This window comes from Lampris incognitus, chromosome 17, assembly GCF_029633865.1.
Source record: "Lampris incognitus isolate fLamInc1 chromosome 17, fLamInc1.hap2, whole genome shotgun sequence".
Classification (NCBI taxonomy): Eukaryota; Metazoa; Chordata; class Actinopteri; order Lampriformes; family Lampridae; genus Lampris; species Lampris incognitus.
Genome location: NC_079227.1, coordinates 17,016,590 through 17,042,559, shown reverse-complemented (window position 1 = coordinate 17,042,559; position 25,970 = coordinate 17,016,590). Strand labels below are relative to the sequence as shown.

The 25,970-nt window shown below is 44.5% G+C and overlaps 3 protein-coding genes across 3 annotated transcripts in view; 2 read left to right on the top strand and 1 right to left on the bottom strand.

Annotated features, from left to right (window-relative positions):
* dnmbp (dynamin binding protein) overlaps positions 1-8,310 on the top strand; it is a 55,826-nt gene extending 47,516 nt beyond the window's left edge. The window contains exons 7-14 of the mRNA XM_056296693.1: positions 541-771; positions 953-1,057; positions 1,751-1,879; positions 2,890-3,222; positions 4,251-4,439; positions 4,564-4,762; positions 5,455-6,125; positions 7,057-8,310. Coding sequence (XP_056152668.1) covers positions 541-771; positions 953-1,057; positions 1,751-1,879; positions 2,890-3,222; positions 4,251-4,439; positions 4,564-4,762; positions 5,455-6,125; positions 7,057-7,242 — 2,043 coding nt within the window. The 3' untranslated portion in view covers positions 7,243-8,310. The remainder of the gene's footprint in view (positions 1-540; positions 772-952; positions 1,058-1,750; positions 1,880-2,889; positions 3,223-4,250; positions 4,440-4,563; positions 4,763-5,454; positions 6,126-7,056) is intronic.
* Positions 8,311-9,648: 1,338 nt separating this feature from the next.
* On the top strand, positions 9,649-21,146 carry habp2 (hyaluronan binding protein 2). Its single transcript, XM_056297507.1, has 13 exons — positions 9,649-9,775; positions 10,118-10,145; positions 10,255-10,350; positions 11,246-11,356; positions 11,938-12,054; positions 13,287-13,403; positions 13,747-13,918; positions 14,709-14,800; positions 14,899-15,154; positions 15,290-15,432; positions 16,704-16,841; positions 18,148-18,293; positions 20,511-21,146. Exons 1-13 carry the CDS (start codon positions 9,710-9,712, stop codon positions 20,667-20,669), a joined length of 1,641 nt encoding a protein of 546 aa, XP_056153482.1. The 5' UTR covers positions 9,649-9,709; the 3' UTR covers positions 20,670-21,146.
* Positions 21,147-23,089: 1,943 nt separating this feature from the next.
* Positions 23,090-25,283, bottom strand: LOC130127118 (zinc finger protein ZFP2-like). Its single transcript, XM_056296692.1, has one exon. The coding sequence runs from the start codon at positions 25,281-25,283 to the stop codon at positions 23,610-23,612; it is 1,674 nt and encodes a 557-aa protein (XP_056152667.1). The 3' UTR covers positions 23,090-23,609.
* Between the last annotated feature and the right edge of the window lie 687 nt (positions 25,284-25,970).

The following is a 25,970-nucleotide window of genomic DNA, read 5'->3' as shown; positions in this document are numbered from 1 at the left end:
TTGAATCAAGTGCAACTGGACTTGGTATATATCCGTGAAGACGTTTCGCCTCTCATCCAAGAGGCTTCCTCTGCCTTTCTGACTAGACCAAGTCAGAAAGGCACAAACAGAGGAAGCCTCTTGGATGAGAGGCGAAACGTCTTCACGGATATATACCAAGTCCAGTTGCACTTGATTCAACTCCTTTGGATAGGCTTAAATTGTTTTCTAGCCAGCACATCCAAGTGTCTTGACTTGTTTTTGTTGTTTTGGGCGGCACGGTGGTCCAGTGGTTAGCACTGTTGCTTCACAGCAACAAGGTCCTGGGTTCGAACCCCAGGCCATCTCAGGTCCTTTCTGTGTGGAGTTTGCATGTTCTCCCTGTGTCTGTGTGGGTTTCCTCCGGGTGGTCCAGTTTCTTCCCACCATCAAAAGACATGCATGTTAGGATTAATACTCCTATTTGTGCCCCTGAGCAAGGCAATGGAAAGAAGAACTGGAGTTGGTCCCTGGGTGCTGCGGCTGCCCACTGCTCCTATACAATAGGATGGGTTAAATGCAGAGGGCAAATTTCATTGTAACCTGCACAATGACAAAATAAAGTGGCTTTCTTTTTCTTTGGGCGCTTTTTTGACCGATGTCTCCCCTCTACTGTCCAAAGTGGTGAAGTACAGGAAAGGGGATGAGGACACATTGATCGACAAGATCTCCAAGCTCAGCATGCATTCCATCATCAAAAAATCCAACCGAGTCAGCAGCCACCTCAAACACCTAACAGGAATCTCACCCCAGGTGCAGTCATGCTTCATGCTAGTGTTTTAACCCAAGGCGGGAGATTACATCTGGTCTGTAGGAACTGTGGAATAGGGAATGAACTCCATTTGTTTGAGATTAATCAAGTGGATTTGATTAATACAAATAAAGAAAATTATGCTTGTTCTTATATTAATGTCATTTCATTTTGCTTTCACAGATCAAAGATGAGGCATTTGATGAGGCTGAAAAGAAGTTCAGACTGCAAGAGAGACTGATCAAATCTTTCATCAGGGACATATCCTTGTACCTGCAGCATATACGGGTAGGAGTATTTGTGTGCTTATATGACATCACACATTGTGGGGTTTTGGGAGGCTGAAAAAAGCCAAAGGGGTTCGTGAAAGAACCTACGGACAACAGGTATGGGCTCAAAGAACAAAAACAAGTTTAATCCCGGCCGAAGAATGACATTAGCGAGTAGTCACTTCCCCATTTTTGTCACTTTAAACAGACAGCAAATTTTAGCTCCAGGATAGAATGAAAACTTGGAAAAACTCATCAGCGTGTTTGAAACTATCAGAGATGGAATGTAATTGGTTTTGTCTACTCTAATTACTGTACTTGAATTGATCCATGAGATTCTCAGTTGTTTCACATTGTTTCTCTTGTATAGTAATTATTTCCATTAGTCTGTGCATTAACATTTTATGGGGACTTTTTGAAGTATTTATTTTTCTATCCAATTTCTTAGACATACAAGAAAAGAAAATATAAGGAACGAGTAGGTTAAGAGGCTAAATTGGCATTATGAGAATATTGAATACTAAAAAAGTCAGTGGCATGGTATGGTAAATGGTAAAAAGACAGTTCATGAAACAAACGGGGAGGAAAGTACTCAAGGAGGAGCTTTATGCATTAAAACATACCTACATCAAACATACATTCAAATGTTGATACCCCTCATAAGTTAAGTTTTGTAAAACTCATAGTGGGGGGGGGGGTCTGTGTTGTGTAGGAATCAGCATCTGTGAAGGTGCTGGCAGCCATCAGTTTCTGTGACATCTACACCGAGCGAAGTTTCCTGGACCCCGAGCGCTTCCAGAGAGCCCACCGCTCCATCAGTGACAAGCAGTTCACACAATTTGTAAGCTCTTTTCTTCCATTTTAGTTTATGCTAATTGTATTGTGTATGTCTTTGTGCGTGCTCAATAATCCAGGTAAGGAAATGACAGAACGTTGAATAAGTTCATCTGGACACAACGTTGATTGAGAGAAACGTTTCATCATTAGACCAGTGGCCACTCGTTTGAGGATGTGCACATGCACGTGCACATCCTTGATAGGGAGGAACACTGGTTTGAACAGGGAGTCAAAGAGGCCATCTATGTAAAGACGGAACGACCATCCCTGAGCCGGGGGGGGGGGGGGGGGCTAAGAGTACTTCTGCCACCATCTTACAATGCTGTGATTGCAACCATTCCCCAATCCTCTGTGAATAGTACATATGGCCATTAAAACTCTAGTTAATGCCCACGGCAATTTGCATATGAATCCAATCATCGGTTTCGGTCGTTATACCACAGTATGGTTTATAAGAGTGGGGACACCTGCAGTCAGTTGAGACTGAAGAGGTCACTTAGATGAGTGATGAAACGTTTCTCTCAATAAACGTTGTGTCCAGATGAACTGATTCAACTTTCTGTGATATATTGTGTATGACAGTTTGAAGGTGAAGATACCACCAAAAGGAACATATATAGCTATTTTTAGGTATTAACATTCTTAGGCCAGAATAGTGATGTAAAACAGACACTATCCTCACAAAACAGAACATGGAAAACCAAGAAACATCAAAACATCAAAGATTTTAGTGAGTAAAGACAATATAAAAGTAAAATTCTTGAATATAACAAAACAATATAAAAGTAAAATACTTAAATATAACACGTTACATAATTTTCTTTAATTTTTCGAAGAAATGGAAACGGATGATCTGCTGTGGCGACCCCTAACGGGAGAAGCTGAAAGTAGTAGTAGCAGACATAAGTTTCTTTAATGTATGGGCAATTTGCTTCCTGCTCAAATCAAATAGTTTTTATGCTTTTTTTTAATTGTTCTTTCTCACTTGCCCCACCGTCACCCTCTGCTGAGCAGAAGGAACGTACAGAGGCCTTGGTCATCAATCCTCTGACACAGCTCCTGCTTATGTTTGCTGGACCTCACAAGCTCATTCAAAAGCGCTTCGACAAGCTGCTGGACTATGACAATTGCAAGGAGCGAGCCGAGAGGCTTAAGGACCGTCGTGTCCAAGACGAACTGCAGGTGGCACGTAACAACTACGAGGCACTTAACGCCCAGCTCTTGGACGAGCTTCCCAAGTTCCACACAGCAGCAGAGGAGCTGTTTACCGGCTGTGTGAGGTCCTTCGCACAATCCCAGAAGGACTTTATGAAGTTGACGCTGGGGGAGCTGAAGCCCCTCCTACAGGTTGGTTTGTTTGTGTGTACTTGTGTCCACACATGTGTTTGCTTAATGGGGATGTTTTAGAATGCAGAAGATGTATGAAACTAGTCACTGAGCCGCACTTGCATGTGAATGAACGAACAATCTGCCAGCAAACGCAGAATCCAAATTATTATTGTATACCTGTTTTAGACAGTTTAATCTAATTCTGAATAGGCCTGTCAGCTTAAATTCAAATAATGAAATTAAATTTGAAACAAGTGTTCCAAAGGGCGTTACAGTGGTTAGCACGGTTGCCTCACAGCAACAAGGTCCTTGTTTCGAACCCTGGGGTTGTCCAACCTTGGGGGTTCATCCAAGGTCGTCCTCTGTGTGATCGGTCATACTAAATTGTCTCTAGGTGTGAATGTGTCAGCCCTGTGATGGACTGGTGGCCTGTCCAAGGTGTCTCCCCGCTTGCCGCCCCGAGGACTGCTGGGATAGGCTCCAGTAACCCACAACCCCAACTTGGATAATGGATGGATGGACAAGTGTTCCAAAAATGAACAAATGAATTGGATATAAACTCAATAAATAATGAGGGATTGCTGAAAGCTGAAATTTTAGCAAGAGTTACTAAAACTCAAATCACCAAATTTAGATGGGAATACGCTATAAAATTAGAAACACGATTGGTAGTGTTTTATGAAATGGAGGGCAACAACAATGAGCCCAATCATCCAGAATAAATAATGAGCGTTTCAGAAGAATAAATGATTTTGAAAACTACTGTCTCTACTCATGCCCTGACACCCATTTCAACATACAAATGGAAAACTAATTATTGGTGAAAGGATATGCCTTGAAATTTGAGACATTTTTGACATGTAAATTCAAATATAAATTTGAACTCGCCAACTTCTCTGTTCCAAATATCAAACAGGATTTTTTTTTTTTTTTGAAGTGACATCTGTAATTCCTAATGTGACAATTGGGCTGCCCCCCCCCCCCCCCATCTGCATCATTGTATCATAAACTCAGCAACTCTCCACTTGTCTTGGCTCTGTCTGTAGTTTCCTAGTATTGGCGGCACAGAGGGGAACCTGATAGCTTTGTTCCAAGACGAGTACAATCGAGTCCTCCAGCTTCTCCAGAGCTTCAGCTTCTGTCCTGAGAACCTGCCTCCTTCCACCTCCACACGGAAACCCTTTGAGAAGAAGACCGTCGAGAAGCCGACCTCAAAGAAGCAGCTTCAAGCACCTGTGAGTCAATTTCAAGTCCTGCCTCTATCTCATAGTCATCACCTTAAACCTTTTTTTTTCATTGCAAAGACTCCAAGTAATGAACATGTTTCAGCACTCAGATATGTCCTTTTACCTTTTTCAGCCCAATTCCGTCCTGCAGACGGATGAGCAGCGTGCTGGGCTTCTGGCTCGCTTTGGCCCAGAGAAACTTTACCAAGCTGAAAGGAACTTCAATGCGACCCAGGACCTGGACGTTTCATTGCTCGAGGGGGACATTGTAGGCGTCATCAAGCAGCAAGACCCCATGGGTAGCCCCAATCGCTGGCTAATTGATACCGGAGGTAGGCACTCTCTACTCTTGGACCTGATAGACAAACTAATTCTGTGTTTGAATTGGCGATGTAGTGTTAAAGAATTCTGAAGCACATCAATAATTGGCCAATTGCAATCAGACCAAAGGTTACGAGTATTGTTCCCACAGTCTGAGTTTAATTTTGATACCTCTATATGACTGACAAGCAAATGAGACCCTCAGCTTGAAGATTAGATTTTATTACATAATGATTCAAACGTTTGTCTTCATGTCAGCTTCCCCGTGAAATAATTTACAGCACACAGATGGGATTCATAACCACAATTAGAGATACATGACCTCATAGCTGTATATCTCGCAATAACCTGTTCTTCCAAAACACCACTACATCTCTCACTCATTTTCTTCAAAGAGGATAAATGTAGATTTTTGGGTCAAGTGGTAATGCTTATGCAAAATGTAGTTGTTCTTCTGCAAAACACCACCGCTTTTTCCACAGGGGTGCTCAGAGTCATCAAAAATCCAAAACTCCTCATAGCAGCTATATTGTAACGGTCAGTTAGTCAAGTTGTCAGGCAATCAAACAGCAGTTAAGCAAGTTGTGCTTCTAAGTTTACTTCTGGATCAAAAAGGGGTAAGTGCAAAAATGTCTGAAAATAAAAGGACGTTCATTAACACTATTGAATAAGAGATCTGGTATATTTCTTCTTTTTTTTGCAGTCACCAAGGGCTTTGTGTACAGCTCTTTCCTCAAGCCTTACAACCCACGGAGGAGCCAATCGGATGTGTCCATTGAGAGCCAGTCATCCAATGAGTCAGGCTACGGTGGTTCATCTCCCGTCTTCTCCCGCCAAAACAGCAACAGCACTCTGACCTTCAACCAGGAAATGGCCACAGTTAGCTTTTCCACAAACCAGACCCCAAGCCAGTCCTCACCACACCCTTCCTTGGACTCTGCCTCCTCCCGCAGGAGCCACCAGAGAGATGCCCCTACCCCCAACTCCACCACCAGCCAGAGCAACCCAGTCAACTCCTCACCCAGAAATCCCTCAAATCACAGGGACTTCTTGGAACAAACATACCGAAATTCCCCAAACCACAGAGACACAGAGCCCTCCTACCGACATCCCAACAGTCACAAAGAGCCGTTTGACAGGAGCCATGCAAACCCAACCAGCCACAAGGACATCTCGGACTCATCAGAAACGGACTCTTGTTCTTCGCACAGAAACAATGGCTCACAGAGGTATGGTCAACTAGATACAGCTTACGCCTCCTACCAGAGGCGAAATGGACATAATGGTGGCCAACGGAAATCTCCCCACCCCCGAGATGAGTACATTGAACCGGAGCAGGAAGCAGAGCCTGAGAGGGAATTAGATGGTCATCAGGTGAGATCGTTTGACACCCTACTCCGTGATGTATTTTCACATTTCGAAGCTGCATTGTGACATCTATTTTTTTATACTGAAGTGAAACAATCATGATTTTTCAACATTATCTCAATATTTGTTATAGGGCTTGTACTTCATTAGCAGCCATTAATACTGAGCAGTCTTCTGTGTGTCTCTGAAACACTTGCAACTGCTAGAGAATCCGTAAATGTGAAAACCTGTTTCCTGGTTTGCCTTGTGTAAGGCTGCGTTGTATAAGAAAGGGGAATAACAAAGCTATGTTCAGCTCTATTTATGTAGCGTTGTTATTTGTATTTTCTTAAACATGAGAAACATCATGATGTCTCTGGCGGACACTTTTCCCACATAATTTTGACAGTGTTTCGGAGACACACAGAAGACTGCTCAGAATTATGGCTGCAAATGAAGTGATGTCCTTACAACATGTGTGTAGCGTGGCAGTCTATTCTGTTGCCTACCAACACGGGGATCACCGGTTCGAATCGCTGTGTTACCTCCGGCTTGGTCGGGAGCCCCTACAGACACAATTGGCCGTGTCTGCGGGTGGGAAGTCAGACGTGAGTATGTGTCCTGGTAGCTGCACTAGCACCTCCTCTGGTTGGTTGGAGCACCTGTTCGCTACGTCCCCCTGGTGAAACTGCTCACATTCTGGTGAAGAGAGGCGGATGGCAACTCCACATGTATCGGAGGAGACGTGTGGTGGTCTGCAGCCCTCCCCGGATCGGCAGAGGGGGTGGAGCAGCGGCTGGGATGGCTCAGAAGGGTGGGGTAATTGACCAAGTACAATTGGAGGGGGAGTTGAAAATAGTGATTGTTTCCCTTTAAATGCGCAGACCTTGTACATTTTTTAAATCATGACGTTTAATAAAATGTATGATTTTAATCGGAAACCGGATTTCTTTTCCAGATTTACTACGCCGTTTACTCCTTCAGTGCCCGGTGTGCCAATGAACTGAGCATCTCCGCCAATCAGCAGATCCGCATACTGGAGTTTCAGGACATGAACGGCAACAGCGAATGGTGGCTGGGGGAGGCAGGTGGTCGCCGAGGCTATGTGCCTTCCAACTACATCCGCAAATCTGAGTACACATGAGCAAGTCTTAATCACCAGTCGGTACATCGCAAACCACTGTGGACATTGCCTCCCTCCTCCTGTGAGAATGCCTACACTGTGAGAACAGAGAGCACGCAATCAAACGTACAATCTGCAGACGAACAAGAACAAAATACACAACAACAACAAAAATAAAGATACATGCAGCTGGACGCCTAGTGACTTAAGATGCTATGGAGTTTTATGGTGAGAAGAAGCTCCTGTTTTGGGACAAACTAGTGCTGCTGACTGCTACTCTGAAATTAAGCGTTATATGCTTATATTTATAGACTTTTTTTTTAACTCTTTTTACTGACTGTGGGAGCCTCAGTATTTTAATTCCGCTTGTTTCCTGTGACATGCCCATGAGTTTTCACAGGAGTTAACCATATCCTCCAGGTGTGAAAAGAGTGGATTTGTATTGTATGAAGAGAATTGTGTTAAAGGATAGCACATTGGGATTTGTGATGGAAATGTCAGTGCTTTTGGTTCAGCCCCCTGAAAACTACAAGAGGTTTTTACGCATGTGGTTTATTGCACCAGGGACGAATGGACGTTAAATTTTTTTTAAAAAAAACCTGAATGAGTTTACCTTCTACACAGTAATCCAGGAGTGAGACACTACATTTTGTAGTTTGAAGTGGCTTTGGGGCCATTCAAACGGTTTCGGTTTGGAGTGTTGCATGAACTTGATATGGTCCACAGGACTTGGTCTTCTCATCGGAAAAGTAAAACCTCAACTACAGCATTCCCATAGTCGACAATGAGGATGGCAGATGACTTCCAGGGCTTCATTTGCAAGCACTCATAGTGGGCTTCTTGTCAGTAACTTGAATGCAAAACCTTTTAACTGGATTGACATTTATGTAAGCAGGTGAGGACCAGTTTGACCTGTAAAAGGAAGTCACCTAAAGGGGCAACGGAGATTGTGAGCATGTGGTCAGAGCTTCGCATCTGACCGATCTCTTACTCTTCCCATTTACATTACATATAATGCTGTATATTGTGAATGTATTTCTGCACTCATAAAGTGATCACTGTTTGAATAATTAAAAAAAAAACGCTCAACTGAAAAAATTATCCTTGTATTTCTGTTTTTGATGTATATGAATTCATCCTCTGTTGTGTTGGGGTAAAGCTGGCTGGCTATGTGTTGTTGCAGTTTATAGTTTATGTATAGTTTTGGTATTGCGTTTTAAAGCAAAAGACCACAAAGTGACGCTCTATTCAATCATTTTAGAAAAAAAAAAGGAAAACAGTGTGCTTGACTTTTCCACTTATTCATTGTTAGAATAAGTACAGGGCATCCGGGTGGCATGGCGGTCTATTCCGTTGCCTGCCAATACGGGGATCACCGGATCGAATCCCCGTGTTACCTCGGGCTTGGTCGGGCACCCTTGCGAGCAAAATTGGCTGTGTGTGAGGGTGGGGAGCCAGATGTGGGTATGTGGCCTGGTTGCTGCACTAGCGCCTCCTTTGGTTGGTTGGGACACCTGTTCAGTGGGGAAGGGGAACTGGGCGGAATAGTGTGCTCCTTCCTTACACTACGTCCCCCCCGGTGAAACTCCTCACTGTCAGGTGAAAAGAAGCGGTTGGTGGTGCCACATGTATCGGAGGAGACGCAGTAGTCTACAGCCCTCCCTGGATCGGCAGAGGGGGTGCAGCAGCGACTGGGACAGCTCAGAAGAGCGGGGTAATTGGCCAGATACAATTGGGAGAAATAGGGGGGCAACATAAAAAAAAAAGAAGAATAAGCACAAATATTTTCAACATTTTCTTGTCTGAAGGGTACGTTGCAGCATTTCAGTCCATCCAAGTCCAGTCAGGCTAAGGATAATGGTAGTAAACCACATTTTAAATTGACTGAACCGTACTTGGGTATGTTGCACTGCACAATGTGTACACAATGGCACATTTTGACCAAAACTATGATTTTTATTTCAACTGCCATCTAGAATATTCATGTCTCAGATGAGTGAGGGAGGGTCATGCACCAATGTCTGAGTTTGCACAGCAAGTTACCTGCTCCGTATTGACAAACCTCAGTTTACTTAGTAAAAAATGGTTGTGAATGTATAACTGCAATTGATTTTCTGACAGCGTATGGTCACGGGGACAGTTTTTAGGACTATAGTGAGAAAACCTAGCTGGTCATTACACGAGACAACAGAGTAGCATGGTATACCGTTATATTGTGGAATATATTGTTGTTGTTTTTTGTTTTTCCTAGGTCTACAAGCTGTATACTGCTTCACTCATTTTGTTGACTTCAAAAATGGGGTCAAGGGGCAAGAGGAAAGAAGAATTCAATCAGCTACTTCTTGCTAAATCAATCTTTGGCACTAATGATTAACATGTTGGTTGACTTTTTTTTTTGAAGGGGATAAATTAGGATGGCTATATGACCAAACAGTACAGTGTAGACTTAAAGTGGTTGTGTGTCAGGGTGGTCCCAGTCTACACCACCATGGTTTCTTCTGTAGCCATACTCGTAAGTCTGTGTGTCCTCGCTGCCTTTGGACAGGAGTACTATGTAAGTATGTAAACTGCATGAGAATCCAACAACGAAAAACGTCTTAACGTCCAGCGTTGCTACATTTACATCTTTTTGATTTCGATTTTGACTCGCACCCGTGAGCCGCTTTTACCGTCTTATAATACTGGCTCTGTTTTATATATGTTTTGTTAAAAGAAACACAGCTGATAATTGCTTATGGCATGCAACAGGCTTGTACTGTCTCATAAAGAATTTACTTGAATCACTGGATTTTATATGTAGGCCTTGCCACAGAGGGATTTCTCTAGCTACCATATTTATGATGAGTTTTCTGATTAAAATGCTGCAAACTGATCGCTAATGTTGCTTTTGTTATAGGGCATTTCAGAACCGAGTGATGCTTACGGTAAAAACAAACCCCAAAAGATAGCTTTGCATTTGAATGTTTGGCAAAATAAGAGCTTAACTTCAACCCTCTGTTCTCATTGTTGTCATTGTTTTCTTCTTCCCGCCAGATTACTATTACACGTATGATTTTGCTACTGAAAAACCAGCAGAAGATGTTGACTTTGCACAGGATGACTGGCTGTATGACTTCGTAGAGTTCACAGGTTAGTGACTTCTGAGGATTTCTCTCTGACCTCAGTCAGGAGGGATAGTTTCCAAAGGTAAAGGTTTGAACGACCATACATGTAAAATACAACTATAAACAATATATGCAACAGCAGCAAAACATCACAACTGCAACCTAAATGTGCATTATTAATGTATATATTATTATGTATTATTGCATTGTGCATTATTGTGCATTATTATTGCATTGCATAGTGCATTATGATGTATATATTATTAAATGGGGCGTCTGGGTGGCGTGGCGGTCTATTCCGTTGCCTACCAACATGGGGATCTGCTGTTCAAATCCCCGTGTTACCTCCGGCTTGGTCGAGCATCCCTACAGACACAATTGTCCATGTCTGTGGGTGGGAAGCTGAATGTGAGTATGTGTCCTGGTTGCTGCACTAGTTCCTCCTGTGGTCGGTCGGGGCGCTTGTTGGGGGGGGGGGGGGGTAGCGTGAACCTCCCACACGCTACGTCCCCCTGGTGGAACTCCTCACTGTCAGGTGAAAAGAAGTGGCTGGCAACTCCACATGTATCGGAGGAGGCATGTGGTAGTCTGCAGCCCTCTCTGAATCGGCAGAGGGGTGGAGCAGCGACTGGGCCGGCTCAGAAGAGTGGGGTAATTGGTCAAGTACAATTGGGGAGAAAAAGGGGGGGAAAGTTAGATATTAAATGTTCATGAGGTCATTACAAGGAGGTTATCCAGGCTGTCGGTTAACCATGATGAATTCTAGATTGATATTAGTCTGGAACATGGAACTGCTAAATGTGGTCCGGTTCTATATGAACTCTGCTTTACACCAACTTTGCACTTAGTGTGACACCAAAGTGCTCATAAAGATCAAACGTCTGAACCATGTGAACTGTTGGCATTGTCTCTCCATTTAGATGAGTGCGATCCAAACCCGTGTCTCAACGGAGGCCTTTGTGATACAGCTCCTGATGGGGGTTTCCTCTGTGTGTGCCCAGAGCCTTATTCAGGAAGGAAGTGTCAAACAAGTATGGCTTTCTTCTACTGTTCATCCATATAGGTCAGAGTACAGTTATCCTAGCAGTAAGATCTATGGGAATACCCCCCCCCCCCAAAGAATATGAAGAATATGTGTTTTTAAAATCTTTGTAGGTACAGTGGAGGACACTGGCATACCGACCTGGACACGATTCCTGTCTCTTAAACTCAGATTGTGATCCTTGTGTTACTTTTCCAATACACATTCATACTCGGGTTGCAACTTTAGTTGGAATTTGAACGTCGTATCAAACTCGGATCACAGAAAGTAGAGTAATTCAGCGTTTCATCATTCAACAAACGTTGTGTCCAGATGAACTTGTTCAGCTGTCTGTGTAAAAAATTGAATCAGTTCATCTGGATACAGCCTTTATCGACAGACACGTATCCGTCAGTACACGTATCCAGATGAGCTTATTCAATGTTCTGCCATTTTCTTACCCGGATTATTGAGCATGCGTGAAGATATCAAACTCAGATTTCCACTTGACTCTTTACCCTGTGGTTGATAAATATGACATTTTAGTTGAGAGAGATCTTTTTCTCAGCTGTCGCGTGATTTCTTCTTCAGTAAAGGATGTCTGCAAGAATGTGAAATGTGGGCGTGGCGACTGTGTTTTCACATCTGCCGAACCATTCTACCAGTGCAAGTGCAAGGAACCATACAAACCACCTAACTGCAGGAGAGGTCAGTTGCTTTTATTGTTCTGGATTCATATGACATGTGGCTGACCGAATTTACTGGATGACTCACCCACTGAAAAAAGAAATAAACACTGACTACTCGCTCTAAGAGATCTTGAATAAGTGTGTTTGAGTTTGCTCAAGGGGCTATGTGTAATTTCTCCCTGAATTCGACCTCTGCCGTTCAGCGATGTGAACAGCTAATAGTCCAAGTAGATAAGACGGGCAAATGCAAATAGAAAGGTAGTGGATGCCCTGCGTGTTTACTGCCATTTTTCAACAGCCTCAGTAGATATCAGTGTGATGTGGTTTCTACACAGTTTACTGAGGACAGACTGCGAGCAAAGTCTTTTGGGGTTGGGGCCTTCAAATAAGAGAACTAACTCAGACGGCCTAGAGGCTGTGTGTTTCAATGCAGAAATTGAGGAACGTGCACACACACACACACACAAACACAAACACACACACACATTTACTTTGTCTTTTTACTTTGTGTAACTACCTCTCAACAACATCATACTATGCATTCATTAAAGCCAAGATACTGAAATAGCCCCTTTAATGTGGTTTCTTACTATAAAATAATCAATAGAACAAGGGAAATCCCCCTTATTTAGCCAGGTACACAATCATAAAAGGCCTTATTTAAAAGACCTTACCTCCTAGAGTGTTTAATAAGTGGTTACTAATTACTTTATTAATGGTTAGTAACTAATGTATTAATGCATTATAAATCAGTAATAAGCTGTTATATCACGTGAAGCGCAACTATTTGGGTTGCCAGGTTGGAAGCCCATGTGGGGAGAGTCCCCATAGACATTCTCTTGGAAACCAGGTGATTAGACAAAGCCAGCCTAACCACTAACCCCAAAAACGCATGTATTTCCTCTTACCTGTGGTGCTATTTAGCCATATATATCGTTTTGGTGCAAGTTGCCGAGTTTTGCAGATGTCTGCTTTCTCTCGAATACAATGGAACTGGATGGCACTCGGCTTGTGCTGCTCAAAGCGCCAAGAAATACATTTGCAAAACTCAACAGCAATGTCTCTTTCCAGAAATCATGACCCAGTTACTCAAGATAATCCACAGACCTTGTTGTGAGTAGTTTCACGTAGGTGTAGTTCAGTCTAAGAAAATAGTTCCCACATAAAACTGCTCACAACAAGGTCTATTATATTTTAGTAAGCTGTGTTTATTGCAGTGCAGACTCTGATGTCCATGTTTCGTGCTTCCAGCGTCTCCCTGCAGGCCCAGCCCTTGTCAGAATGGCGGCTCCTGTGTCAAAGGCCCTGCTCGCGCCTCCTTCAAGTGTGTTTGTCCAGTTGGGTACAATGGGACGCTCTGTGAAGTCGGTAAATACAATTATCTGCCTTCAACCTGTCTGAACTACAAAAGTGTCACAGGGTGCGCTCCAGTATATCATACGCAAGGCTCAGCGTTTTCGGTTTTTATTTTTCAAAGCCATCCAGCATGCCGAATTTCACCACAAGAGGACACTGTTGCATAACCTCACACGAACAGGAACAACTTTTGGATCTGTGGAAACATAAAATCCGGGTGAAAATCCGTTTAAAAATTTGGGTATTTTTCGGTGAAAACCGAAAACGCTGAGCCTTGAATACGTACCCTCTCAGACCAGGTACAAACAAGGTAGAAGGAAATCTGAAAATCCATCCCCCCCTTACCTGTTTCCAGGCCCGAACGACTGCTATATGGAAGACGGGGAGTTTTACCGCGGCTTTGTTAGCGTAACAGACGCGGGGGAGACGTGTCTGGACTGGAACTCATATTTCATGCTCCAGAATGGGGAAGATCCCTACAAAAAGTACGCAGGCTTTGATGGAATTGGACCGCACAATTATTGCAGGTGGGAAAGCAAAGAAAGATGTTGTTTAGCTTTGCATCATCTAGGAAAAAAAAGCCCATGAAAACGTTTAGCACTTTGTATATGTGTGAGTGTGTTTGTGTGTTGTAAGTGTTGGAGCAGTTCTTCCCAATCCGTTCAAGTACCCTGTCCTGCAGATTTTCACTGTAATCCCGAATACATAGGCCTGCTTCGACTTACACATATCATATTACAGTGCGTGGCGGTCTATTCTGTTGCCTACCAACACGGGGGTCGCCGGTTCGAATCCCCGTGTTACCTCCGGCTTGGTCGGGCGTCTCTACAGACACAATTGGCTGTGTCTGCGTGTGGGAAGCCGGATGTGGGTATGTGTCCTGGTCACTGCACTAGCGCCTCCTCTGGTCGATCGGGGCGCCTGTTCAGGAGGGAGGGGGGACTGGGGGGGAATAGCGTGATCCTCCCGCGCACTGCGTCCCCCTGGCGAAACTCCTCACTGTCAGGTGAAAAGAAGCGGCTGGCGACTCCACATGTATCGGAGGAGGCATGTGGTAGTCTGCAGCCCTCCCCGGATCAGCAGAGGGGGTGGAGCAGCGACCAGGACGGCTCAGAAAAGTGGGGTAATTGGCCAAATACAGTTGGGAGAAAAACTGGGGGGGGGTCGGTGGGACAGGGGGGCTTTGAGGACTGGGTTGGGCAACACTATGTTAGAGGATGAGTTACTCAAGAAGTTTGTGTGTTTTTATAAATCGAGAAGATTTGATCCTGCAGCAATGACAGTCTTCAATATGATGTCTGTCTCTTTATGATCAAGGAACCCTGATGGAGACATCAGACCCTGGTGCTTTGTGAATAGAAGAGGCCAACTGAAGTGGGACTATTGTAACATCAGGACGTGCTCTACAGGTGCAAGACAACCCCCCCCCCCCACACACACACACACACACACACACAGGGGTCTTTCTCTCCCTGACTTTCATTTGCTTATTCCTCATCTCCATCAGTCCCAGCTTCAGCCACTTCACCGACGGGTACCACGCCAGCAAAGCCGGATATCCTCGCTGGTCAGTTTTCTCAGTGTGGAAGACCCCAGTCTCGTCGCTCAGGTAGGATCTTTGGAGGGAAGAAGTCTCTTCCTGGGGCTCATCCATGGCAGGTATCCCTGCAGACAAGACCCGAAGGCTCCTCCCAGCCCTTCAGCCACCTCTGTGGAGGCATCCTCATCGAGTCCTGCTGGGTGCTCACTGCCGCCCACTGCATGTGAGCTCCAAACTCTGATTGTTTTTTTTTTTGTCAGCGAAGTCGTGGATTGCCAAATGCAAACAACAAAATGAATGGATTTTTTTTAATTTATGTCATGCGTCTCTCAGCTGTTGAACATTTTTATCTGCCCAGTAAAAGCTCAGTGGACATGCAAGTGATGATTGGAGGAGTGGATCTGGAGAAGGATGAAGAACACGATCAGGTCATCCCAGTAGAGCGCGCCATAGTTCACGAGGATTACAAGGCGACCCCCTTCTCTCTTCACAGCGATATTGGTGAGGCCCACAGATTCCAACACACAACTGATACCGTGTACATGTCAGTGTCCCACAAAGGAAACAATTAAAACGTGTGATGTTACCCCAGAGAAAGCATCTTACATCAATGCCCAGCATTACATTCGACTGGAATGACTTGTCTTCTGTGGCTTAGCTGTGACTGGTAAAACATCAGACCAGGTTAACATGCTATTTGGGGGGAAAAATACAAATAAACTTAAAGGGCAATTTCAATTATTTTCTCATCATATGCCTTGATGGTCAATCAATTCCCAAAACAATTTTTTTTCTTTTTACCATTATTGAATTGATACCCCTCTCCAGGCCATTCCAGTTGACTGCTTGCAGGGGTCTCCAATCCAATCTACTGGGACGAGCATCCAAAACAAATAAACTAACTTATTTCACTGTCAGCACTTTTACACCATTGTGAGTAGATGTGCAGATAACCCTCATGCACTTCCTGTTTGTTGGCCGGTAGTTTGATGTCATGTTCCACTAACTGGCCAGATGATGGGAAAGTACTTCCAAGTTGGAGAATAACAGAAACGACCCTTTAAGGCTCACACTAACATCAACAAAAAGATGAAAATCAATGATACCATTTTAGCCGTTAGAAGCAGGTATAACACACTTATAAAATGCAACATCTTATAAAGCAAACCAGAGGGGCGTCCGGGTGGCGTGCTTCGAATCCCCGTGTTACCTCCAGCTTGGTTGGGCATCCCTACAGACACAGTTGGTCATGTCCGCAGGTGGGAAGCCAAATGTGGGTATCTGTCCTGGTCGCTGCACTAGCGCCTCCTCTGGTCGGTTGGGGCGTCTGTTCAGGGGGGGGGCTGGGGGGAATAGCGTGAGCCGCCCACATGCTACATCCCCCTGGTGAAACTCCTCACTGTCAGGTGAAAAGAAGCGGCTGGCAACTCCACATGTATCAAAGGGGGTTGAGCAACGACCAGGACAGCTCGGAAAATAAGGTAATTGGCCAAGTACAATTAGGGAGAAAAGGGGGGGGGCAAACCAGAAAATAATCCATCCATCCGTCCATTTTCCAAGCTGCTTATCCTAATCAGGGTCACGGGGTGCTGGAGACCTATCCCAGCAGTCATTGGGCAGAAGGCAGGGAAACACCTTCAGTGTAATTTGGTGTAATTTAGTGTAAATGGCCAATGAGTCAAATGATGATTCAAATGCTACAATATACTCAAATACTTTCGTTAATGTAAACCCCTGTACCATCCTCCGTGTGCATTGTGTGTGCCTTGCAGCCTTGCTACAGCTGAGAGTCGTGGACAGACCATACTGTGCCAAGGAGACCCACTTTGTCAAGACGGCCTGTCTGTCACAGCGGCCCTTCCAGGACGGCACCGAGTGTGTCATCTCAGGATGGGGCGCAACTGAAACACGTACAGTATACTTCTAATTCCTCTACGCTGACTTAATATGGCAATCACAGTGTATGTAACAAGCACTCTGAATCACTGGGATAAGTGGCAGCAAAACCCATCCCTGTGTTTTTAAAACCCAATCATGAAGACGGGCTGTGCCCCAGATGACTGAAGTCCATACTTTTGGTTGAACTGTTGATGGGTTTTTTGAGGTGTGTCAGACTTGGAAATGTGCGTGCAACAGCCATTTTGATTCTTAATGTGCCGGACAAATCGTTTAATCTCCATTAAGAAAAATGTTTCAACACTTCGGCGGCTCGTGGATATTCATCCAGTTCGCCTAGGCCTATATCACGCATTTACATCGGCACAATATTTCTACTTGCATGTCATTTCCGGCCTCCCACTTGGAAATAACGGACAGTTGATAACTCTGAAAGCAAACTTCATGGAGCGGGGGCATCTGGGTGGCGTGGCAGTCTATTCTGTTGCCTACTAACACTGGGATTGCCTGTTTGAATCCCCATGTTACCTCCGGCTTGGTCGGGCGTCCCTACAGACACAACTGGCCGTGTCTGCAGGTGGGAAGCCAGATGTGGGTATGTGTCCTGGTTGCTGCACTAGCGCCTCCTCTGGTCGGTCGAGGCGTCTGTTCGGGGGGGGGCTGGGGGGAATAGCGTGATCCTCCCACGCGCTACATCCCCCTGGTGAAACTCCCCATTGTCAGGTGAAAAGAAGCGGCTGGCGACTCCACATGTTTCGGGGGAGGCATGTGGCAGTCTGCAGCCCTCCCCAGATCGGCAGAGGGGGTGGAGCAGTGACCGGGACGGCTCGGAAGAGTGGGGTAATTGGCCAGGTACAATTGGGGAGAAAAAGGAGGGGAAAACATCTAAAAAAAAAACTTTATAGAGCGATGAAATCAGAGTTTCACAAAACAAGTAGCTGCTAATTTGTGTGCAGAGTGGAAAGCACAATCACAACACTCAGGTCCAGAGAGCCGTTCATCAGACTACATGATGCTGGGATAGATCAGTTCAATGAATCTAAACACGTGGATTAAGCTTTTAAAAGCACAGATGTTCCCGCGCTTTCATGTTGAAAGTAAATATCTATTCGAACATCATTCACATAACCTGGAAAAAAAATAGCAGAAGCCATGAGTTTTCTTTTCTTCCTTAAGCAGAAAATATGATCAGTTTCATTCGAATCTGTCAAATCTTGAAACGCGCTCCCTTATGTATGATTCACAAAACTACTGATGCATTCTCTGCAAAGACTGTCCCTCGCTTTGTGTCCTCTCTCTCTTCTTTTCTCCGTCCTGCAGAGAAGTACGGGTCCAACAAGCTGATGGACGCTCGTGTTCTTCTGATCTCCAAGGACCGCTGCAGCGCTCCCAATGTCTACGGAAAGTCCCTGGACGACAGCATGTTCTGTGCAGGCAAAATGAAAGGAGGAGTTGACTCCTGCCAGGTGTGTGTGTGTGTGTGTGTGTGTGTGTGAGTGTGTGTGTGTGTGTGTGTGTGTGTGTGTGTGTGTGTGTGCGTGTGTGTGTGTGTGTGTGTGTGTGTGTGTGTGAGTGAATGAGTGAGAGAGAGTCTGTGTGTGTGTGTGTTTGCAAGAGTGCAAGTGCATGTGTATATATTCGGCCAAAGCATAGATTTACTCATGGATAGGTTTATGTCAGCCTTGTTGCTTGGGCAAAGTGCCAACATTACTAACTGGCAGCATTTTTCCGACTACTTGCAAGCTGTGGCTTGCAATAAATACTATATTCAAACGAGTGACACTGGTGACCACGCTAAGAAGATCAGCTGAACATAGTCAAGGCTCAGCGTTTTCAGTTTTTAGTTTTCAAAGCCATCCAGCGTGCCGAATTTTGCCACAAGAGGACTCTGTTACATAACCTCACACGAACAGGAACAACTTCTGGATCCGTGGAAACATAAAATCCGGGTGAAAATCAGTTTAAACCCATCTGCTGCTTTTAAATAATCTGGGTGTTTTTCGGTGAAAGTCGGTAAGAACCGAAAACGCTGAGCCTTGAACATAGTAAAAGAATTCCCCTTGCTGTATTTTTGGATAATAAAAGAGGAGCACTCTTACACATTAATTTTGCACTATAATGTTCAAACTCTCCCCCTGAAAAAACGAAAAACAACACCCTGACCTGAGACACAACTCTAAATAACTATTCCCAGGTTGACAGTGAAGGAAATCATGAATCTTGAATTATTTACATTTTTTTTTAGAATTACTCATTTTCTTTTTATCCTCCAAATCAAAAAAGTGAAATGCAATACTTTTACTTTATTTATTTATTTATTTATTTATTACTTTTAAAAAAATACTTTTGTTATATTGGGCTTTGATAAATTTTGACTTGACTTCAAGTGCAAGACAAGTGTTTTTAGATGAGACTTTTAATTAGCTGTGTTGTTGGCCTTTGTCGAGAACTGACCCATCAACTGCCGTACCTTGTAAAAGGTCATTTTCAAATCTTATAAAAGGGGTTGTTTCCTGAGTGGGATCGTCCCCTATTTACCCGAAAGGGTCAAAGGTCGCAAGGTTCGAATTCCATCTCCTGGGAGGACCTCACAGCACACTCCTCGTACCGTTATTGGGTATTATAAACCACATTCCTACATACTGACACAAACTGGTAAACGAAGCATTTAAAGTTTGATCATCTGATCCCCCAAATCTGTGTTTTGGGCACATTTTCTGACACCAGGATGCAAAGCTTTGCTTGCATTCAATGAAGTGAAGCAGAAGTTGAAAGGCTTAGCTTCATGCCAATTTCACATAGGCTGGAGCACACAATCTAAATAGCGTTGTATAGTGAGTAAAAAGAAAATGAGTCAGCTAGTTTGTTTCTTGAGAAATCATCATCCTCTAAATGTTGCATTGATGCATTATTAAAAAAGAAATAACCCGACGCTGCATCTTTGAAAATTGATGCTCATCATATAATGACATCACCCATTTATGAAACAAAATTATTATGCAAACAGGCGTCCGCATATCGTAGCAGTCTACTCTGTTGCCTACCAACATGGGGATCACCGGTTCGAATCCCCGTGTTACCTCCGGCTTGGTCGGGTGTCCCTACAGACACAATTGGCCATGTCTGCAGGTGGGAAGCCGGATGTGGGTATGTGTCCTGGTCGCTGCGCTAGCACCTTGGTCAGGGTGCCTGGTCGGGGGGGTGGTTGAGTGGGTAGCATGATCCTCCCACATGCTACGTCCCCCTGGTGAAACTCCTCACTGTCAGGTGAAAAGAAGCAGCTGGCGACTCCACATGGATCGGAGGAGGCATGGGGTAGTCTGCAGCCCTCCCCGGATCAGCAGAGGGGGTGGAACAGTGGAGTAGCGTAATTGGCCGGATACAATTGGGGAGAAAAGGGGGGGGATCCAAAAAAAGGAGAAAGAACCCAACCTTGCATCTTTGGAAATTGATGCTCATCATATAAAGACATAACCCATTTACAAAACAAAAGTTTTACGCAAACGCAGTCCACGTGCGAGTCCATGTGAACAGATGTGCATGTGATTGGATCATGGGACGTGAGCCGTGTGACTTATTTCCTCGGCAATTTCAAAACCAAACTTAGACATAGGTGATAAAGCACCGTTTGAATTATATATAGAGGAAATATGTGTAACCTTTTACAACCTGTCTGGCTGCAGGGGGATTCGGGTGGCCCTCTGGTGTGCGAGCGTAATGGAACCCACTACGTCAGCGGTGTGGTGAGCTGGGGCGACGGCTGTGGCAAGAAGAACAAGCCCGGTGTCTATGCCGACGTACACATGTTTGTTGACTGGATTGCTTACCATATGCTCGCATAGCAGGTGTGTTGGCCAGTCAACTGCCTTGTAAAAAGGGAGCAGATCAGAAATCAGTGTTTCCAGTGCTTATTTTTGGTCAAACCTCAAAACTCCACACCCCAAATCTCATTGCATATGTCTAATACATATGATACTAATAACTCGTCTGTTGGTCTTATTGCCCAGGGTGGATGTGGTTTGTGTCGGTCTACTAGCCTCGAGGCAATAACCTGGTAGACAATGCCTGTTTGGAGGATTTATTCTCACCTTTTCTGTGGTGTGGGCCATTTGACAGAGTGTGTGTGTGTGTGTGTGTGTGTGTGTGTGTGTGTGTGTGTGTGTGAGTGAGCAGCAGGGGTATAGGTGTGTGTGTGCACGAGTTGGCTTACTTATGAAAGCAATTACTGGGAATCTCAACATTTTCCAATGTTAAAATTCTTAAAGCACTCCACTACCATCCATACAAGCTCATACTTAGTTTGTTGCCTCACATTTGTTTTTTTCTTTTATCAAATTCTGATTCCTATCATATATTTGAGCTACATGGAAATACAGTCAGAACAACCACCTATTACATCCATCCAGCCATCCATTATCCAAGCCACTTGTCCCAATCGGGGTCGTGGGGATGCTGGAGCCTATCCCAGCAGTCATTGGGCGGCACGCAGGGAGACACCCTGCACAGGCTGCCAGTCCATCATAGGGCCAACACATTCACACCTAGGGACAATTTTAGTACGGCCGATTCACCTGCCCTACATGTTTTTGGACTGTGGGAGGAAACCGGAGCACCCAGAGGAAACCCACACAGACACGGGGAGAACATGCAAACTCCACACAGAGGACGACCCGGGATGACCCCCCCCAAGGTCGGACTACCCCGGGTCTCGAACCCAGGACCTTCTTGCTGTGAGGCGATCATGCTAACCACTGCGCCACCATGCCCCACCTATTACAACTTTTAAGAAATGAAAAATTAAAGATGTTTGTCCAGTTAAATGTTAAAATTAAGGAGGAAGAACAAAGATGTAATGTTTTTTTCTTCAAATATATTTTATTGGCTTTTAAACAACAAGCAGTACTTACACAAAGTTTTTTAAAACAAGTGCATGATATATGTCAGATTTACATGATATAAAAATGATATAGGAACTTGACATTCACAATCTTATCCCAATCACCCACCCCTAGCCCCACCTACAAGCCGGGATGTGCTGTGTAAAAGGGTATACTTCGTCCCTGGAGTGAAACAGGAAAGTGCTGGAAGTCGGGTTTCGGATTTAGAGAAGAAAGAAAAATAGGTAAGTCAGTAAATAGAAGATGGGGGCTTTAGAAACTGGTAGACCTTCACAGGTTATATTACTGACAACAAAAACAAAAAGCAGAAGAGAATGGGGCACAAAGATGTAATATTAATTACATAATATTAAAAGTTTTCTCCTTAATCATCTCAAAATTACCCTGGTACATTTACTTTTGTTTCACTATTATAGTTTTCCTGAGGTGATGCAATCTGGAATTGAGTTTAATGTAAAGCAATTTTAAGGGCAACAGGTTGTATGAAGGCCGGATGTTAGCTTAACTATTGTCATTGTGCGTTTTTTTTAAAATCTTAACAATTAAAAGCCAAATATATAACTGGTTAAAACTTAATTTACAGCGGGCCAAGGAATAGCAAAGTCCTCCCTTCCTGTTTTGCCCTTTAAAGAATGCTTAACTGTAAATCTGGAGTCTCACAATGCAAATTTTTGAGTCAATTTGGCCACTTGAACCATGAAAACATTCTCTCGGGGAGTTTATTTACAGCCCATTTTATTTAGTTTGCCGAAGTCCAGCATAATTATACACATATTAATTCATCCATCCATTATCCAAGCCGCTTATCCCAACCGGGGTCGTGGAATGCTGAAGCCTATCCCAGCAGTCATTGGGCAGCAGGCGGGGAGACACCCTGGACAGGCCGCCAGGCCATCACAGGCCCCCCCCACCCACCACCAACACACACACACACACACACACACACACACACACATTCACACCTAAGGACAATTTAGTATCGCCGATTCACCTGACCTACATGTCTTTGGACTGTGGGAGGAAACCGGAGCACCCGGAGGAAACCCACGCAGACACAGGGAGAACATACAAACTCCACACAGAGGACAACCAAGGACGACGCCCAAGATTGGGCAACCCCTGGACTCGAACCCAGGACCTTCTTGCTGCGAGGTGACTGCACTAACCACTGCGCCACTGTGCCAATATATTAATTCTTAACTAAACAAAACATCTATTATTTTACTAGCTTACATATTTTGACCATGTTGATGGTGGCGGATGGTGGCCTTTGTTTTAACTCAACTGTAAATAGTAAGAAAACACTTGACATTGACAATTTGACATTATTTATTGAGCAGAAACAATCAGACATACGGCCCAATATTAACTGCCTTTTATGAGAATAATATTTTCCTCTCATCAATCTTAACACTTAATGCATACGACATAAAACAGAGAGAAGACCATGTACAATGCATTATGGGACATAAGAAGCACACACTGAAAAAAAGACAAAAGGTCTTTGCTCTAGTCTCAGCCCGGTTGTAAACATAAAGCCGAGCAGTTTGTTGAGTGGTCAAGCATGGTGCTAGCTTGCATGTGGTGTTAACTCCAGCTGTAGATTATGACAGCAGCTTTCAAATCTCTGGCAATTTTCTATTGGCAATTACTGCCTTTATATGATAGTGATAGTCAAGAGAGAGAGAGAGGGAGAGAGACAGGAAATGCAGGGGGGAGAGAGAGGGGATGACATGCAGCAAGGGGCCTCGAGGGATTCGAACCCAGGCCGCTGTGGTAAGGACTCAGCCTTATGGGGGACGCGCTCTACCAGGGGAGCCACCGGGGCGCCCCCAAATCTCTGGCACATTCTAACAGCTTTGGTCTTCTTTGATGGCACGGCTACTATGCTACGAATGTATGCACAAGCTTTTTGTGCCTTTTCATGCTGTAGAGCTGTGGAAAGGCTTTGCCACATATGGAGCAAACATATGGTTTCTCTCCTGAGTGTACTTGCATGTGTGTTGTCAGTAGACAGGCTCTTACAAAACCCTTCTCGCAGACTTCGCACTTGAATGGCCGTTCTGAGCTGTGATGTTGCATGATGTGCCTTTTCACTTCTGTAGTTGACCTGAAGTACTTGTCACATTCGGGCACTTTACATTTGAAAGGTTTCTCTCCTGTGTGGATCAGTTTATGTCTGCCCATCGCCGATGAGGAGAAAAGCTTCCCACAATATAGGCATGGGTGAAAGAACAACTCATGCAAGTGTTTGGTTTTCTCATGTTTCTTCAGGGCTCCCTTCTCCTTGAAGGACTTCTCACACTGGGAGCAAGAAAACCGCCTCTCGTTCTGGGCCTGGCTGTGGACGAAGTTCAAGTGGCGCCTCAGGTTGGAGCGAGAGGAGAATGCCTTGCCACAGTCGGCACAGAGGAACGGTTTCTCCCGTGTGTGCACCCTCAGATGAGAAACCAGATCTGCGTCGGTTTTGAATCTCTGAGAACAGTGCCAACACTGGAATGGCAGCTGACCCGTATGCCTCCACTCGTGCCATATGAAAAAGCGCAGCTTGGAGAAACTCTTTGGACAATGGTTGCATTTGTATGGTCTGCTGAGCTTGTGTATGTTTTCATAGTGCCTTGCCAAGGGCTTGTAAAGTCGGAAGTTCTCCTCGCACAGGGTACACTTGAACAGGGTGTGAGAAGCCTTATGCCTCTCTAATGTTTCCGAATCCTGTAACACCTTTCTGCACACCTCACAATAGAGCTCATTATGGGTCCGTTTGTGCTCATCCAGTGATAGTTTGTACCTGAAGGCTTTTTCACATTCATTGCACTTGAAAAGACTCTTGGCCTCCCCTGCCTCCCCTGGATCCACCTGCTGCTGGTCGTAGCAAGTTCTTCTTAAATGCAACTTCAGGGAGGACAAGATGGTGAACTTTGTGTCACATCGGGGACAAGTGTACTCACCGTCCGGAAAGTGCACCTTCATGTGGTCCATTATGCCACCCTTCACATGCTCCTTGCAAATGCAACATCGGCCCCTCTGTGTTACATAGTGGGGTTTTCTCGCAAGTTTGACATTGGAATTGCATTGCATTTCAGAGACCGATACGTCATTATTATCGCTGGGCCCCATCTCACAAGGCTCCTCATCTGAACTGTTGGAAAAGGACTCATCCTCACTGAACTCTGTAGGAGCGATATAAGAAGGGTCCTTGTACGAACTGACTGAGTCCTCATCATTAGACACCAGAAGAGGAGACCCACTCGCTGGTTTAGTTTCAATGCCTGGTAGAATGGACTTGCTGGATGGGGATGTATTAGTTATGTTGCTCGACTCCAAGGCTGCTGCTTGCAATGGGGATGCAATTTTGCAGGCAGGGTTTTTTTTACGAAGTCCTCTTTTCTCCTGCATCAGAATCATTTTCATCTTCAGGCCCCTATTTCGTCTCACGGGTCTCGACGGTGAAGACCTTGTCTCCAGTCTCTCAAGCAGGACTCTGCAGTCTTTTTTAAAACAAGACTTGTCCTCAAATTCATTTGGAAGAATATCTGCATCTTCTACATTATTTGTCATTTCTACAGCCAAAGGGTCCAACATTCGCTCTCCTCCAGTTAGTACATCACATCCTCTGACTTTAATCTCTCCGCTGTTAACCACAGCTGTCTTCGTTTTCGTCTCTCTTGTATGCACTACAGCTGCCGATTCAGTCTCCACTTCTGACGTACACGAAAACCTTTCATGCAAGGCACAAACTTCTGATTGCACCTTTTCTGAGGCCACCATTGTTTTACCCAAAGAAGAGATGTTAAGTGCTGACATAATGCAGGTGCCATCGAAGGGACAGTCTGATCAGCAATCAGTTTGAAAAAAAAAAGGGGGGGGGGTAAAAACATATTAAAAAAAATCCTTGATTTCTCAATTAGTCTAGACTGATTATTAATGATTGATTAATTTATTGATGATGATTGGTTATCTTGAAAGGCTTACCATTATCCTCCAGCTGACTGAGTTCTTTTTGATACTGCAGCAGGGTTTTGAGCTCCTGACAGTCAGACATGGAGTCCATGTACTCCGTCAGAAGAGAGGAAACATCACCAAGCATGGACACTACCTGAAGAAAGGATGAAAATAATGACCAGGGCTTTAAGGCTGAAGAATGCAGCTCCTTAATATGCAAGATCGGACTCGTAGGTTAATTAAATACTTATCAATGACAACTGAATGTCTTTCTGGTGTTTTATGTGTCTGTTGCCAACCTGT

Coding starts and splice junctions, on each gene's coding strand:
- habp2 (XM_056297507.1), top strand. CDS start 9,710: ATGGTTTCTTCTGTAGCCATACTCGTAAGTCTGTGTGTCCTCGCTGCC. Junction 9,776..10,117: donor CCTTTGGACAGGAGTACTAT/GTAAGTATGTAA, acceptor CTTTTGTTATAG/GGCATTTCAGAACCGAGTGA. Junction 16,842..18,147: donor ATGGGGCGCAACTGAAACAC/GTACAGTATACT, acceptor TCCGTCCTGCAG/AGAAGTACGGGTCCAACAAG.
- LOC130127118 (XM_056296692.1), bottom strand. CDS start 25,283: ATGACAAATAATGTAGAAGATGCAGATATTCTTCCAAATGAATTTGAG.